The sequence below is a fragment of the Hyperolius riggenbachi genome, chromosome 3 (genome assembly GCF_040937935.1).
Source record: "Hyperolius riggenbachi isolate aHypRig1 chromosome 3, aHypRig1.pri, whole genome shotgun sequence".
NCBI lineage: Eukaryota > Metazoa > Chordata > Amphibia > Anura > Hyperoliidae > Hyperolius > Hyperolius riggenbachi.
The window spans coordinates 179,898,641-179,913,988 of NC_090648.1; the positions used below are offsets into that span (position 1 = coordinate 179,898,641).

Below are 15,348 nucleotides of genomic sequence, written 5' to 3' on the forward strand. Positions count from 1 at the left end.
TACTGCCTGCAACCATGTGCAATTGTTAGCCTAGGAAACTGCCACCTACAGTGAATATATTCATAAAGCTGTGTGTGTGTTTGTCTGACTCCAGTACTTAGGAGAGTGACACATGCTCAGCCTCTCCTCTGAGGTTTGTTGCCTCTGATATGGCAGTTGGCTGATGGTGTAATGGTTAAGGGCTCTGCCTCTGACACAGGAGACCAGGGTTCGAATCTCGGCTCTGCCTGTTATGTAAGCCAGCACTAATTCAGTAGGAGACCTTTGGCAAGTCTCCCTTACACTGCTACTGCCAATAGAGCGCGCCCTAGTGGCTGCTGCTCTGCTCTGGCGCTTTGAGTCCGCAAGGAGAAAAGCGCAATATAAATGTTATTTGACTTGTGTCTTGTCATATGAGAGGCCAGGGGACAGCTGCAGCAGATCTATATTTACCAGGCTTGCTGGGACACACTGTCTAAAATTACTGCAGGGCTTTCATCATCCCTTTTCAGAAGCAAAGCCCAGAGTCTCCTGCGAGCGTCTCACGAGAAAACAGAAAACTACAGTTTACGGTAAAAATGCGCAGAACCTTTTTCTAGTACCTGTAATACTTATTTCCTATGTTAGAAAGTTTTCAGTGCATTATATGTGTTTGTAATTGAAGCTGGCTGCTTTTATCCGTAGCCCCAATAACGTTTGCTAATTTGCCTTTTAACTGGGTGGGTTTACTTACACTGCATTACCCCTTATGCCAGTGTCCCTAACATGGAAGTGCCAGGAAAGTATTATTATCATGGCAGGGACTCTCATAGGCTTAGGTCACTAATATGGCACCATAAAGTTGCTAGGGATAACATCATAATATATCTACTATATCTACTATATGGTGCTACAGGGCTCCTCCACGTCCTTTAAAGTGGACCTGAACTTTTGCACAGGACAGAAGGAAAACATAGAGAAATGCACCTTGGATGTATTTAGCCTGTTTAATTTCCCCACATCTGTGACTAATCACAACTGTAATTTGTGTCAACTGGCTGCCTCAGCAGAGTAGCTAATTTGTAAACAAAGGATGTCTGCCTCTGTGAAAGCAGGAAGTAGACACACTGCAGATTTATTGCAGGATTTGTATCAGCTGTAACAAAGAAATGTTTTTCTTAAAAGGTTATTATGCTGCTGCTTATCTTTTAAATCAGAGAGAAAGTTCTGAGTTCAGGTCCGCATTAAAGAAAACCTTATTCACACCATCAAAGCAGAAAAATGCACGGTTTACAGAAAGACACCTTATATGAGGCCCATTCACATTTTTGTAATTTACAGGCTTTTCTAGGTTCTTTATTCTTCACATAAAGCACACTAACCACTGTTTTCAATATAAATATGTGTCCAGAGTGCATCTCAAACACATCTGTAATGCATATTTAAAGTACAGAGGAAACTGCCCTATCTTGTGTAAGGGAAAAGGGAACTCTGCTGATGTCACACAAAGGTTAGTCATCTGTTATTGTGGACAAAAAACAAAATACTGTTTTCGGCCTAGTGCACACCAAAACCGCTAGCAGATCCACAAAACGCTAGCGGTTTTGGGTGCGGATGACAGAGTTTAGTCCCAGTGCACACCGGGCGGATGTTGATGCGATCCGCCGGGTGTTCACCGCCCGCATCCGCATCCGCGTGGCTAATGTATCTCTATGGGCTGGTGCACACCGGCGGTTTGAGGTTTTAAGCAAACCGCAAACGTGCAGCAAGAGGTACGTTTGCAGCTTGCTAAAAACCTCAAACCGCCGGTGTGCACCAGCCCATAGAGATACATTAGGCACGCGGATTTTAAGGCGGATTCGGCCGGCGGATCCACCCGGTGTGCACTGGGTCTAATTCTGGTGGGAATTAATGACTATGGGCTTGATTCACAAAGCGGTGCTAACTGTTAGCATGCCTGTGAAAACCCCCTTAGCACATCTAAACAAGCTTTTCGCGCATAAAACTTTATGCGCGTAAAACTTTACACGCGTACTGCACAGAGCGCAGGGCGCTCCGCGTGTAGTGCCCATTAAAGCCTATGGGACTTAGCGCGCGTAAGCCTTTGCGCGCGCAAAGTTAGTGCGCGATCTGATTGCCCTATGTCTTTGACAATTACACATACAAACTTTAACTGAGGTGGATGATTTTTTAGGTGCTGTTTCGCAAACGGCCTTACAGACTGCAATGAATGATTTACATCACTCTATCCCTCTAATTTACTTTATACATACTAGAGCCAATGTTGGTTAGAGCTAATTAAAGAGGCTCCACAACATCCTATAGTAAACTGTAATTAATTATTCAGGATGCCCAATTTTACATTAAAGGCCCTAACGCTAGGGCAATGAAAGTCTATGGGGCATATCATTCTACAAGCAACATGGTGCGGTGCGCCGGAAGTCTCTAATCAAACTGCAGAGGACAGGAAGTCATGTAAGTCTATGGTGACGCGTGGTTTTTAAAATGACCACCACAAGTTTTACGCTTCGCACGTGCGCAGAAACGTATTTTAGCAATACATTTCCATGCACGTCATCAATTCGGCCACAGGAAGTGAGCACTAGAAAGCATCACTTCCTGTATGGCGTGCTGCCAGATGAGGATTACCACGTTTTAACACGCATCCCCGGTGGCCTGTTTTTGGCAGTGCGGTCCCCGGACTGCAGCGCAATGCCACCACCAATACGCAGTGTGAAACCAGCCTAAGTATTCTGGTTTCAGCATCAGAAACATTTCCTATATGTATATATTGCTGTATATTTATATGTAACCCCACCCTACCAGTGATGTTTTAGCCAGGGCTGTGGAGTCCGAGTCAAGGAGTCAGAGCAATTTTTGGGTACCTGGAGTCGGGGTCGGTGGATTCATAAACTGAGGAGCTGGAGTCAGATGATTTTTGTACCAAATCCAAAGCCCTGGTTTTAGCCTAGGCTATGTGTCACATCATTCTGCCCCAGAGGTGTTGTGTCTGCTCATTTAATAACAAACAAACATGCAGTACGCCATCTTGCCAGCAATAAAGATGTTGCCACTTGTCATAAATTTCAGAATGTAAATCAGTTTGAAAAAAGATGTTACATTGGGCAAACATTGACTAGTTAATTTATAAAGTAATATTGAAAAAAAAGCCATTTTATTCAGTTAAGTTCCTCTTTAACTCCTCATTATGTATTTTTGTGAAAGCTGACCACATAGAGGAATCCAACACAGATTCCAGACTCCATGCACAATGCCCTGAACTTGGAACTTGTTGTGACACTATCACTGCAAAACAAAAGAGCTAACAATTTAACCATCATACTTAGGGAATCAGGGCCGGCGCTACCATAGAGGCAAAGGGGGTAATTGCCCCAGGGCCCCAGAGCTTGTAGGGGCCCCCAGTGGCTACAAGAGGAAAAACATTTTTTTCAAATCGACCTTATAGTTTTTGAGAAAATCGATTTTAAAGTTTCAAAGGAAAAAAAATACACATTTAAAAACCTGCCGACTTTCATGGTTAATAGCAAATCCACCTTAAATGCTAGAAACGCTAAATTTACAGGATATGTTAAGGAGATCATTGGGAATAAGAAGAAAAAACAATTTTTTGAAAAGACCTTTTAGTTTTTGAGAAAATCGATTTTAACGTTTCGAAGGAAAAAAGTATACTTTTAAATGCGGTAAATGTCACTTTTAGTATCAAACCTAACAGTAGTGTAATTTTACATGCATCAAAAGAAAGAGCAATCAATTTCCTGACGGGGTTTCCAGGGGGTCCATACGCAGCCGCAGCGCTTTGGCCAGGGATCGCTATACAGCCGCAATATGGCTGGATGAAAATCCCTGGCATTTTTTCCTATTTTCCCAATTTTTTTTTTATGTTTATAGTGTGGGAATTAAAAAAAAAATTATGTGGGGTCCCCCTCCTGAAACTTTTTAACCCCTTGTCCCCCATGCAGGCTGGGGTAGCCAGAATGTGGAGTCCAACCGATTGGGGCTTTACACCCTGACTATAACAGCTGCGAAAAAGGTCCCTTAATGCCGATTTTTTTTCTGGGGTATCTGTTGGGGGGCCTCCCAGGTTTATTTTGCCCTGGGGCCCCATTGTTGCTTAAACCAACCCTGTAGGAAATAAATATGTCAGCCTCCATATCCTTCTCTGGTCAGTTGTATTTTGAGGGCATCTCAGAGAGCTAATGTTACTGTACTTATACTAGCTGTATTGAAAATGCATTTATTCTTTAACTCTTTAATAAAGGTTCAGATGGATTATAATGGAGAAATGTATATGCCTGAAGTTCAGTTTTGATCGCTTTCACTATGTGCAATTTTTTTTACAATAAAAAGTGTGAAATGTGTTTATTTCTCATTAAAACCTTACACTGAAAAATCATTATTACCAAATAGTTATGAAATAAATACTAAAAATATCCTTTTCTTGTCTTTTCTTGAAAATCATCACCTGGCACTGAAATACAATGTCTGCTGACAGGTGTGAAGACAGTGATGGAGAGTGACGCAGTAGAGGAATATGACACAGCGGGTCTAGATAACATCTACATTGCTTTGAGAGAAGTGGAGGACCAGCTTGAACCCATAGAAGAAGAAACAGAGCCGGAGGAGGAGGGCGGCCTTAGCTTCTATCACCCTGATCTGTATGATGATCAGGGCAGACAAGGAATCTTTCCTAAAAAAGTAAAAGAAGATCCAGAAGAGCAGAAACATGAAGCAGCCCAAGAACAGAGCGCTCTCAGCCCTGACCACGTCCAGTCAGATGAACAGAAAGAGGTGGATGAACTGGCAAAACTGTACGGATTGTCCGATGACAGAGATTTGGTAGAAGATCCATTCATGACACAGCCATACAGACACACACCAGCACAGCACAAGGTCCCAGGTGCTGGAGCACTATTCCCTAAACAAAAGAAAACTGGTGAATGTGCCAAAGAGGTCCTCCCCAATGAAGACAAATCTAGTCACCTCCCAGATAATAGGCCTGACAATGCCAAGACTGGTGAAGCCCTGGATCACCACACAGAGGAAAAGCAGGAGAAAACTCTGGAGAAGTACAATAAACTTCCACAAAGTGAGGATGGAGAACCCACACAGGAGAAGCAACATGTAAAACATGCAGACCCAGCCCAAGAAAAGCTTCCTTCAGATATTCCGGAAGATTCAACATCAAAAGTTGATAACACGGATGATAAACAACATTCTGCCATGGAGATTAGTAGTAAAAGTGGAACACCTCCAGACATTTTCTGTGTTGAATGTAAAGTCCCTATTAAAGCTTCTGAGAAGTCTCTTGGCATACACAAAGTCCATAGAACAAAAGAAATATTTGCTGCTGTAGAAGACATGAAGGTACAGTATAGAGGCCTACACATCTGTACTATTTATCCTATCAGAGTAGGGACACAGCAGAACAGCATAGAACATTGATCCAATACACCTACATGGGCTGGACTTTTCTTCAATTGTCTACTATTAAGTGATAAAATTGTCAGCCCTTGCCTGATCCATATTAGAACATAGTGCAGTTAGCTGAAAGGTCAAGCAGTAGAGTGTTGTACCATGTTAGCCATCAGTAAAAGCAAGAAGTTGTGTATCATCCTGACTGAAAGGTCAACAAATTAGCAGCACTGTTCGGTTTCAGACGTGCACACATCCACAGTTATAGCTTGTATTTATTTATATAGTTAATTCTATGGTTTTCATGACATTTTTGGGGCCAAGCCAAAATTCGTTATTTGTTACATTGGAAGATAAAAAAAATCTACATGGTGTTATTAGCCATAGACTATGCATTGGGTGTTTTGCCTTTATAGGAAACCTGAGATGGGGGGATTTTAAAAAATTGTATGTACCTGGGGCTTTCTCCAGATCCCTTCAGGCTGATCGGTCCCTCACCATCCTCTGGGGCCACCTGGAATCTCCTATAGTTGCCCCGGTAATTCCTCCAGTCGGGGCACACTGCACATGTGCCGCCTAGCCATGCGCCCCATCGCACTCCCAGCTATGGAACACATAATTATAGTGCAGGAAACATGAGTACAACTAGTTCCTGTGTCAGAGTTCACTTCAGCTATACCAATGTAACTCAAAAAGTCTGCTTTGGGCAAGATAAAATGTGAGTATGACTGCAAAAGGCTATATAGTTGCTGAGAAGTGCAGAAAGCACAGCTTTTGCAGTGGACAGCAGTATCAAACTCTCTGGCCCAGATTTACTTCACGGGAGCCTGTAGGTACAAATGTTCTGGCACCTTAGACTTCATCCTCCATGAAACTACAACCCCTCATCAAACTGCATCACACGTGTGCTGGCTGTCCCAGCTGTCACTTCTCCCTTACTTATCTTGCCCGTCATAGGTAGCTACAGGTGCCCCTTAGTATTAGGTAGCCAGAAGTACACTCAATATTAAGTAGCTAGAGGTGCCCTCAAATATAACTAGAGGAACCTCAGTATGAAGTAGCTAGAGGTGGTGCTGACTGAAAAGAGATCTTGTCAGTAGAATGCATAGAGCAGGGTCAGTGACCTCTCATTTATACTCTCATCAGTACTCTGCTTAGGGTAGAAGGAAGAGAGGCACTCAGGGAGTGAGCCACCTTTCCACCATCAGGCACCTGTGGCCCTTGCCTACAGTGCCCTATGGTTAATCTGGCCCTGCAAACTCTATATCCACTGCAGTTACTTTAGAGAAATGTAGGAGGTTCTAGTAGTGGTCCAATGACAATATTTTTGCTGCACAGATCCTTGTTCCGTCTAGAGTGGTCTTCTCCACTGTGTGTACTGGAGAGCTTAAAGCGGTATTGTCACTATAAAAATCAAATTTCAACAGCAACTGGTCTGAGTGTATTAAGTGATAAAGATGCTAATCCTGCATTCAAAACTGTTTCTGCTGTTATGGTTTGGAGTTATCACATACTTTAGGAGCACTGGCCCTAGTGCCAAACAGTGCCAAAAAGTTGAATGCTGGGAGTTCTTTTGAATGCTGGGAGTTCTTTTTATCTATAATATATTCCTTCTCTTCCATTTATTTCCCTGCCTAGCTGATCACTTGTGTTAACAAGCAAGGCTGAGGTGACTCAGTAATTGGATGTGTAAATAAAAAAAGACTCTGGGAGGAGGGCAGCTAATGAATACACAATGAGCAAGAGAAGGAAGGGGGGAAAACAAGAGTCAGGGAGGATGTGATGTCAGCATTAAGCTTGGCAAGATGGCCACTGCCTGCAATAGGATTTTTTACATATTTACATAGTTATTTTGGTTGAAAAAAGACATACGTCCATCGAGTTCAACCAGTACAAAGTACAACACCAGCCTGCTCCCTCACATATCCCTGTTGATCCAGAGGAAGGTGAAAAAAAACCCTTACAAGGCATGGTCCAATTAGCCCCAAAAGGGAAAAATTCCTTCCCGACTCCAGATGGCAATCAGATAAAATCCCTGGATCAACATCATTAGCCATTACCTAGTAATTGTAGCCATGGATGTCTTTCAATGCAAAGAAAGCATCTAAGCCCCCTTTAAATGCAGGTATAGAGTTTGCCATAACGACTTCCTGTGGCAATGCATTCCACATCTTAATCACTCTTACTGTAAAGAACCCTTTCCTAAATAAATGGCTAATACGTTTTTCCTCCATGCGCAGATCATGTCCTCTAGTCCTTTGAGAAGGCCAAGGGAAAAAAAGCTCATCTGCCAAGCTATTATATTGCCCTCTGATGTATTTATACATGTTAATTAGATCTCCTCTAATGCGTCTTTTCTCTAGACTAAATAAACCCAGTTTATCTAACCTTTCTTGGTAAGCGAGACCTTCCATCCCACGTATCAATTTCGTTGCTCGTCTCTGCACCTGCTCTAAAACTGCAATATCTTTTTTGTAATGTGGTGACCAGAACTGAATTCCATATTCCAGATGTGGCCTTACTAGAGAGTTAAACAGGGGCAATATTATGCTAGCATCTCAAGTTTTTATTTCCCTTTTAATGCATCCCAAAATTTTGTTAGCTTTAGCTGCAGCGGCTTGGCTTTGAGTACGATTATTTAATTTGTTGTCGATGAGTACTCCTAAGTCCTTCTCCAAGTTTGATGTCCCCAACTGTATCCAATTTATTTTGTATGGTGCTAGACCATTGGTACGACCAAAATGCATGACTTTACATTTTTCAACATTGAATTTCATCTGCCATTTATGTGCCCATATAGCCATCCTATCCAAATCCTGTTGCAATATGACACTATCTTCCTGAGAGTTAATGATTCTGCACAATTTTGTATCATCTACAAAAATAGCTACATTGCTCACTACTGCATCTACTAGGTCATTAATAAATAAATTGAAGAGCACTGGACCCAGTACAGACCCCTGTGGGACCCCACTGCTAACAGTCTCCCATTTTGAGTACGATCCATTGACCACAACTCTTTGTTTTCTGTCCATTAGCCAGTTCCCTATCCATGCACACAGGAATCATTACGTGGATAGCACAATACATCTGTTATGCAAGTAGAAGTAGTATTTATCTACTTATATATGTGTTTTTTATTTCTAGGTTAGCATGGGTGTCGCTTGTTCTTTAAACCAGACACCAATGCCTGCAGATCACCAGGGGGATTGTGTGGGAGCGCAAGCCAGCATCCAGAAACATTATAAAAAAATTAAAGTGTACAGAATTGAATGCTAACATGATTAACAGATTTACTGAATCCATGCATGGTATATTTTACTTCAAATGTGCAGTTATTCTGTAACAAGAAGCATATTGAAAGTAAAATTACAGCCCTATAAACCTAGCCCCCTGAGCATTCTCGGAGGCTAGGTATACTTTGTACGGGCTTCGAAATTCTCAGTAACCAAACATTCTACAGAGATCAACTGACAGGACTATAAATGTCTATAAATGAATATAGTAAAAATAAGAAATTGTATTCATTACATTATTTTCATTATAGTTCCTCTTTAACATTGACTTTAATGAAATTAGGTTGGGTACTTTTCCGTTAGCCAGGCGCAACTGAGCTAAGTAATGTAACCGATTCTATGTTTTTTAGTGGCCGTGTCGCTTCGGCCAAATGTATCAAAAGTGAGTTCATTTCATTAAATTAAGCCGGCGGCAATGTAACACATGAAGCCGCCGGCTTCTGCTCTGCCTCCTCTCCTCCCCCTTGCCTCTCTCCTATAGAACACTGGCAGCCGGGGGACACCCGTGTCATCGAGAGTCGTTCGTCGAAAGAAACAAGCAGAGTGGGGAGGCTGCAGACATTGCTTCTGCCAGCACTCGCTCTGCAAGAACGAACGGCAGGATTCCCTGCCGCGACGAACGACTCTGGGAGGACACACATGTCCCCGCCGGCTGCCAGTGTTGTATAGGAGAGAGGCAAGGGGGAGGAGAGCGAGAGCCGAAGCCGGCGACTTCATCTGTTACATTGCCGCCGGCTTAATTTAATTCAATTAACTCACTTTTGACACATTTGGCCGCAGCGAGACGGCCAGTAAAAAACATAGAATCGGTTACATTACTTAGCTCAGTTGCGCCCGGCTAACGGAAAAGTACCTTAGGATGTTTTGGATTCTATTATTTGATTTAGGAAAATCGACTGTTTTTTGAGGCGGAACAAGGATTTTTGTTTGCCTGATGGTGTCCTAGCAACTAGGGTCTGCACTGCAGGCAGCTTCAAAAGCAGTTGTTCTATTTAGAGATTTCACTGACTCCTTAAAGACGGACATCAGGAATATTGCTTGATGACTGCCTGAGTTGTGTATACACAATAGGTGTATTTTGGTGTAGCCTTGAGACAGTGCTGAATTCCCATAAGGCATTGTAGGCTCATGCTTACAGGCGCCTTATGTGAGAGAGGTGGCTCCCCTCCCAATTTACAAATGCCAGCCATTGTTGTGCTCCAGCCAGTATACCCCCCAAGTCCTGCTGCGTCACACGCGAGGCACAATGCGTCTTGCTTGCCCTAGTGACATCTGACCTGACAGTGCAGTGGCTGGCTGTATAATTGTTCCTGATGCTATTCTCTTCCTGCTCAAATCACCTGCTCTGCTCTGTCACTCCCCTTGCAAGCATGGTTGAGTAGAGGGGCAAAGCGGGCATGAGTGATTTGAGTAAGAAGAGAACACCAGCGGGGATGAGTATACAGCCGAGCTGCTTCAATGTCAGCTCAGATGCCACCGGGGCCCAGGCAGATCAATATTGTATTCTGGACGGCAGCTACTGGGGGAAGCTCAGGACTCCCTTTCCCACTACAGGAAGCCTCCCTGCCTTGCCTAGCCAATTTGGCAGTAAGGAGAGGACCCATATGACAGCTAAAAGCAGTGTTGGTACAACAGAGATAGCAGCACAGTTGGTGGCAGGCAGATCCAGCACGGCTTTGCTGAAATGTTTTTGTTCATGAATATAGAGTACATACAGTGTGTGCTTGTCGACTTATGCATTGTGATACACACACTTACTGGGGGTGAAGAGTCAGAGGTGAGTGGAGGGTGCAACTCAGTGGATGCCTGATGGCTGTTTTTCTGAGTGCATATATGTGTGAAATGGCTGTCAGACATCCAGTATGCTGTACCCATGACTCACCTCTGACTCTCCACCCTCCAGTATGTGCATTTATGCATAAACCTGCAAGCACGAACTGTATGCACTTTATATTCATAAACAAATACATATTAACAAAGCAGTGCCAGCTTGTCTCCTCAGCTACATAGGGAGGTTGGGGAGGCCCATATCCAAATTTGCACATGTCCCCAGTCTCCGCAACCCTTCCTCCAATGCAGATGTATGGTGCAGGCATTGGCATTTACCTTCCATCCCACTAGTAGTGGCTCCACTCTGCATTACACCGGTGGCATTCTTCTGTATCGTGGTCATCATTTGAGGACACTTACAATACAGAATAATGCCACCGAGACCACTAGACCGCCAGGGATATTGGGGGCTCCCAGCATAATGCCTCTAATTGCCCTCCCATCACTATTTTTTTTTGTCTCACGTCATTAAAATGTACCTGAGATGGGGTTTACAGCAATAAAATATACATAACTGGTGTTTCCTACAGCCCCCGTCGGCCTGATCACTTCCACGCCATCCTCTTCTGACTGCCGAGGACTTTCCAGGGCCAATTGCAGCCGAACTTTGAGTCAGAAGAGGATGGCGTGGGAGCAATCAGGATGGAGGGGGCTGGAGAAAGCCAGAGTTATGTATATTTTATTGTTGTGGCCCCATCTCAGGTTTACTTTAAGGATGACATGAAACAGTGATTAGAGTGTAAGATCCTTAGGACAGTAACTGACATGAGGCAGGGATTAGAGTTCAGAATATTTTTACCTGGGGTGTGGCCTGTGCTGAGAGGTGGAGCTAAGGGAGCTAGAACGCTGGTATCTACGTTCTTCTGAATCGTGCCCTGCTTCGAGATAAGCATTATTTATTTGTCGTACCATAAAAGTGCACAGATCATAATCTGTAGTCTTCTGTGTTTACATAACCCAGGGCCGGCCCGCTCATGAGGCGGGGTGAAACATTTGCCTCAGGCGGCAAACTTCTAGGGGCGGCACCCGCCCGGGGGGGCCGGCCGCCGAGCTGGAGGGGTAGCGGGCAGGTCGGGGGTATTGGGCCTTGCGGTGGGGATAAGGGTCGGACCCCCCCCTCCCTCGCCTGGGTCCCCCGATCTGCGCTCCCCTCCAGCCTGTAATTAGGAAGCAGCCGCTGTCAGATCGTAAGAGGCACGGGCGGGGAGGACTCACCTTTTCCGCGTTCCAGCGAGCGCTCCACTGACGTCACTTCCTGCATTGCCGTCCACTGTATTGTAAGTGGACGGCGATGCAGGAAGTGACGTCAGTGGAGCGCGTGATGGAACGCGGATAAGGTGAGTCCTCCCCGCCCATGCCTCTTACGATCGGGCACCGGCTGCTTCCTAATTACAGGCTGGAGGGTAGCGCAGATCGGGGGACCCAGGCGAGGGAGGGGGGGTCCGACCCCCCTCCCCACCGCTAGGCCCAATACCCCTGACCTGCCCGCTACCCCTCCGGCTCGGCGGCCGGCCCCCCCGCACCCATGGGAGGGGGCGGCGGCAGCCGCTTTCTCCTAAATTTGCCTCAGGCGGCAAAAAGTCTAGGGCCGGCCCTGACATAACCACAACAATTCTCGCTAAATGCCATAACCCTAATTATTTTAATATGAAAATTATTACATGAAGTACACTTTTAAACATTTTCTGAACCATGCTTTACTTTCTAGGAAGACATACACAAAAGCATGTGTAAACTGGAAGAACAGATTACTCAGGTGGAAAACTTTGCTGGTCACCTGGAGGAGATCTTCATCACAGTGGAGGTGAATATCTATACATAGGTTGTATTAAAGTGTTGAAGCCATCCGCACATAAACTAATGAGACAATCAACTGTATGTGAACGGTAAATAGAATGCTAAACACATAAACATATGAGATTATTAATTGTATGTGAAGTACTAATGGTAAATAGATAGAACAATAGAAACATAGAATTGGGACTTGTATTTTAATTTTCAGTTTAAAGGATTACTGGAATGGGCAAAAGGGGTAAAAGAGTAGAGATGGCTCGAACCTCCAATTTTCGGTTCGCGAACCTCGAACGTGAACCTCCGCAAAAAGTTCGGTTCGCGCGACCTGTCATGAACTGCAATAGGCTTCAATGGGGAGGCGAACTTCGAAAACTAGAAACATTTATGCTGGCCACAAAAGTGATGGAAAAGATGTTTCAAGGGGTCTAAAATCGAAGTTTTTGCCTGGCGGAGTGTGATAGACATCAAAAGTCCCGGGAAAAAATCTGGATTTGACGCACAGCAGGGTTTTAAGGGCAGCAATCACATTGCATGCTAAATTGGAGGCCTAAAGTGCTTTAAAACATCTTGCATGTGTATACATCAATCAGATAGTGTAATTAGTGTACTGCTTTACACTGACAGACCTAACTCACTGTGTAACGCGCTGCAAACAGCTGTTTGTGTAGTGACGGCCGTGCTGGACTACTGCGCACCATGGCGAGATTGCTCTTCCTCACTCAGTGATGTCAGGTAATGTTCTGCTTGCTGTTCAGTACCTTTAACGAGAATCTGTTATGGAGGGCAAGTCTGCCATTAATTCAACTGTGTGACTGATAAACTTTCAATAGGTCGGTACACAGATAAATATACAAAAAGATGTTACATCAAAATATTACGATAATATATAATATTATCAGCGCTGCGTAATATGTTGGCGCTTTATAAATACAATAAATAAATAAATAATAAATATTATAATTACAAAAAGCAAGACTGACTAACTAGAGTACATACATATTGTGCCTCTACACAACATATTAATGTAGCTCTCGAAACTCATTGACTACTAGGCCAAAAACCAGTGAACTGATTAGTTCAAGGCCAACGAGCAAGTGAATACTCTGGCCTTAAATACCCAGGAGGCAGAGTACAAGCCCAGCCCCCAGAAATGATAGCACCTCCTGCAAAAAGGTGTCAGCTGATGACATCACCACTGACACCCCATCAGACATGCCTCCTCAGCCTATAAAGACAGCTCTGAGCTGCACGCGTCCTGCCAGAACCAACACGCCGGCCCAAATCTATAGGGGAGCCGGGGATGCCATCATTCTGATTCACGTCTACAGGGAAGCCGGGGATGCCTTTGATCAAAGAGGAAGATTCCTCCAGCTGCTCCAAACTATCAGAGCAGCTTGCAGAGACCACACCAGGTAAGTTTGTTACACAGACATTGACTTCTTCCGCTCAAAGATTTCCCTCATGGACACCTGGCTGCTGCTGTGTGCAGAGGAGCAGGAACCGCTAAGGTGAGAGGCGGAGTGGAGGAGGGTGGCTGTGATTGTGAAGGTGTAAGGGAGAAAGTGGCTGAAGATGATGCACCTGAAGGAGGAAGAGGAGAAGACAATCTTGGGAGTTGATGGGACGTGCTTTCTTCTGAGCACTATACTTTGGGCCAGGTCCACACAAAATCACATCAGCAGGACCTCGAACAGACCTGCTGGGTGGTCTGCCTATGCCTGTTGTTTTGTCCATATCGGGGGGGGGGGGGGGGTGAAGTGAAAGGTATGCACTGACTTGACTAATACATTGTGCAGTCACACAGGTGCAGTGAAAGGTATGCAATGACTGGTATTACAATACAATGTGCAGCTGTCACACACGTGCAGTTAACAGGTATGCACGGACTGGTATATTAAACAGCGTGTGGTCACACAGGTACTGTGAACAATTATGCAATGACTAGTATTACAAATTTGCAGCTGTCACACACACAGGTACCGTGAACAGGTGCAGTGACTGGTGGTATATAACACTGCGTGTGCTCACGTAGGTAGGTAGGTGCACTGAACAGGTGGGTATGCAGTGACTGGTATTACAAATGTGCAGCTGTCACACACACAGGTACCGTGAACAGGTGCAGCGACTGACTGGTATATAACACTGCGTGCGCTGACGTAGATAGGTAGGTAGGTGCACTGAACAGATGGATATGCAGTGATTGGTATTACAAATGTGCAGCTGTCACACACACAGGTACCGTGAACAGGTGCAGCAACTGACTGGTATATAACACTGCGTGCGCTCACGTAGGTAGGTAGGTGCACTGAACAGGTGGGTATGCAGTGATTTGTATTACAAATGTGCAGCTGTCATACACACAGGTACCGTCAACAGGTGCAGTGACCGGTGGTATATAAAACTGCGTGTGCTCACATAGGTTGGTAGGTGCACTGAACAGGTGGGTATGCAGTGAATTTGTGACTTTAAAGTCACAAATTCACTGCCCTTACTGCACCTGTGCGGCCTTCTACTTACTCCTGCTGACGTCCCCGGGAGCGTACTGCGCAGGTCGTATTGCACCGGCGCAGTACGCTCCCATTACGTCAGTGGGAGCCAGCAGAAGGCCGCGCAGGCATAGTGGCAAATCTCGGAAGTGAACTAGCAGCTGGGACCGGAGTCCCAGCAAGTGGCTGCGTAGGCTCAGAACGTCTGTGGGGGAACATTAGAAGCCCCAGGTAAGTTCAACTCTTTTTCCCCTTTGCCCCTACAGTAAACCTTTAACCACTTCACCCCACAGGGGTTTTTACCCTAACGGACAAGAGCAATTTACACCTGTCAGTGCTCCTCCCTTTTATTCGCAAATAACTTTATCTATACTTATCACAACAAAATGATCTATACCTTGTTTTTTTGCCACCAATTAGGCTTTCTGTGGGTAGTACATTTTGCTAAGAATTATTTTATTCTAAATGCAATTTAACAGAAAAAATAAGAAAAAAATGAAAACAATTAATTATTTCTCAGTTTTCGGCCATTACTTAGTTATAAAATAAAA

At 44.5% G+C, this 15,348-nt stretch overlaps 1 protein-coding gene across 1 annotated transcript in view; it reads left to right on the forward strand.

The window, feature by feature from the left end:
• The first annotated feature begins 450 nt into the window (after nt 1-450).
• FSD2 (fibronectin type III and SPRY domain containing 2) overlaps nt 451-15,348 on the forward strand; it is a 60,450-nt gene continuing 45,552 nt past the window's right edge. Inside the window, exons 1-3 of the mRNA XM_068275369.1 lie at nt 451-551; nt 4,472-5,343; nt 12,226-12,321. Coding sequence (XP_068131470.1) covers nt 4,486-5,343; nt 12,226-12,321 — 954 coding nt within the window. The 5' untranslated portion in view covers nt 451-551; nt 4,472-4,485. The remainder of the gene's footprint in view (nt 552-4,471; nt 5,344-12,225; nt 12,322-15,348) is intronic.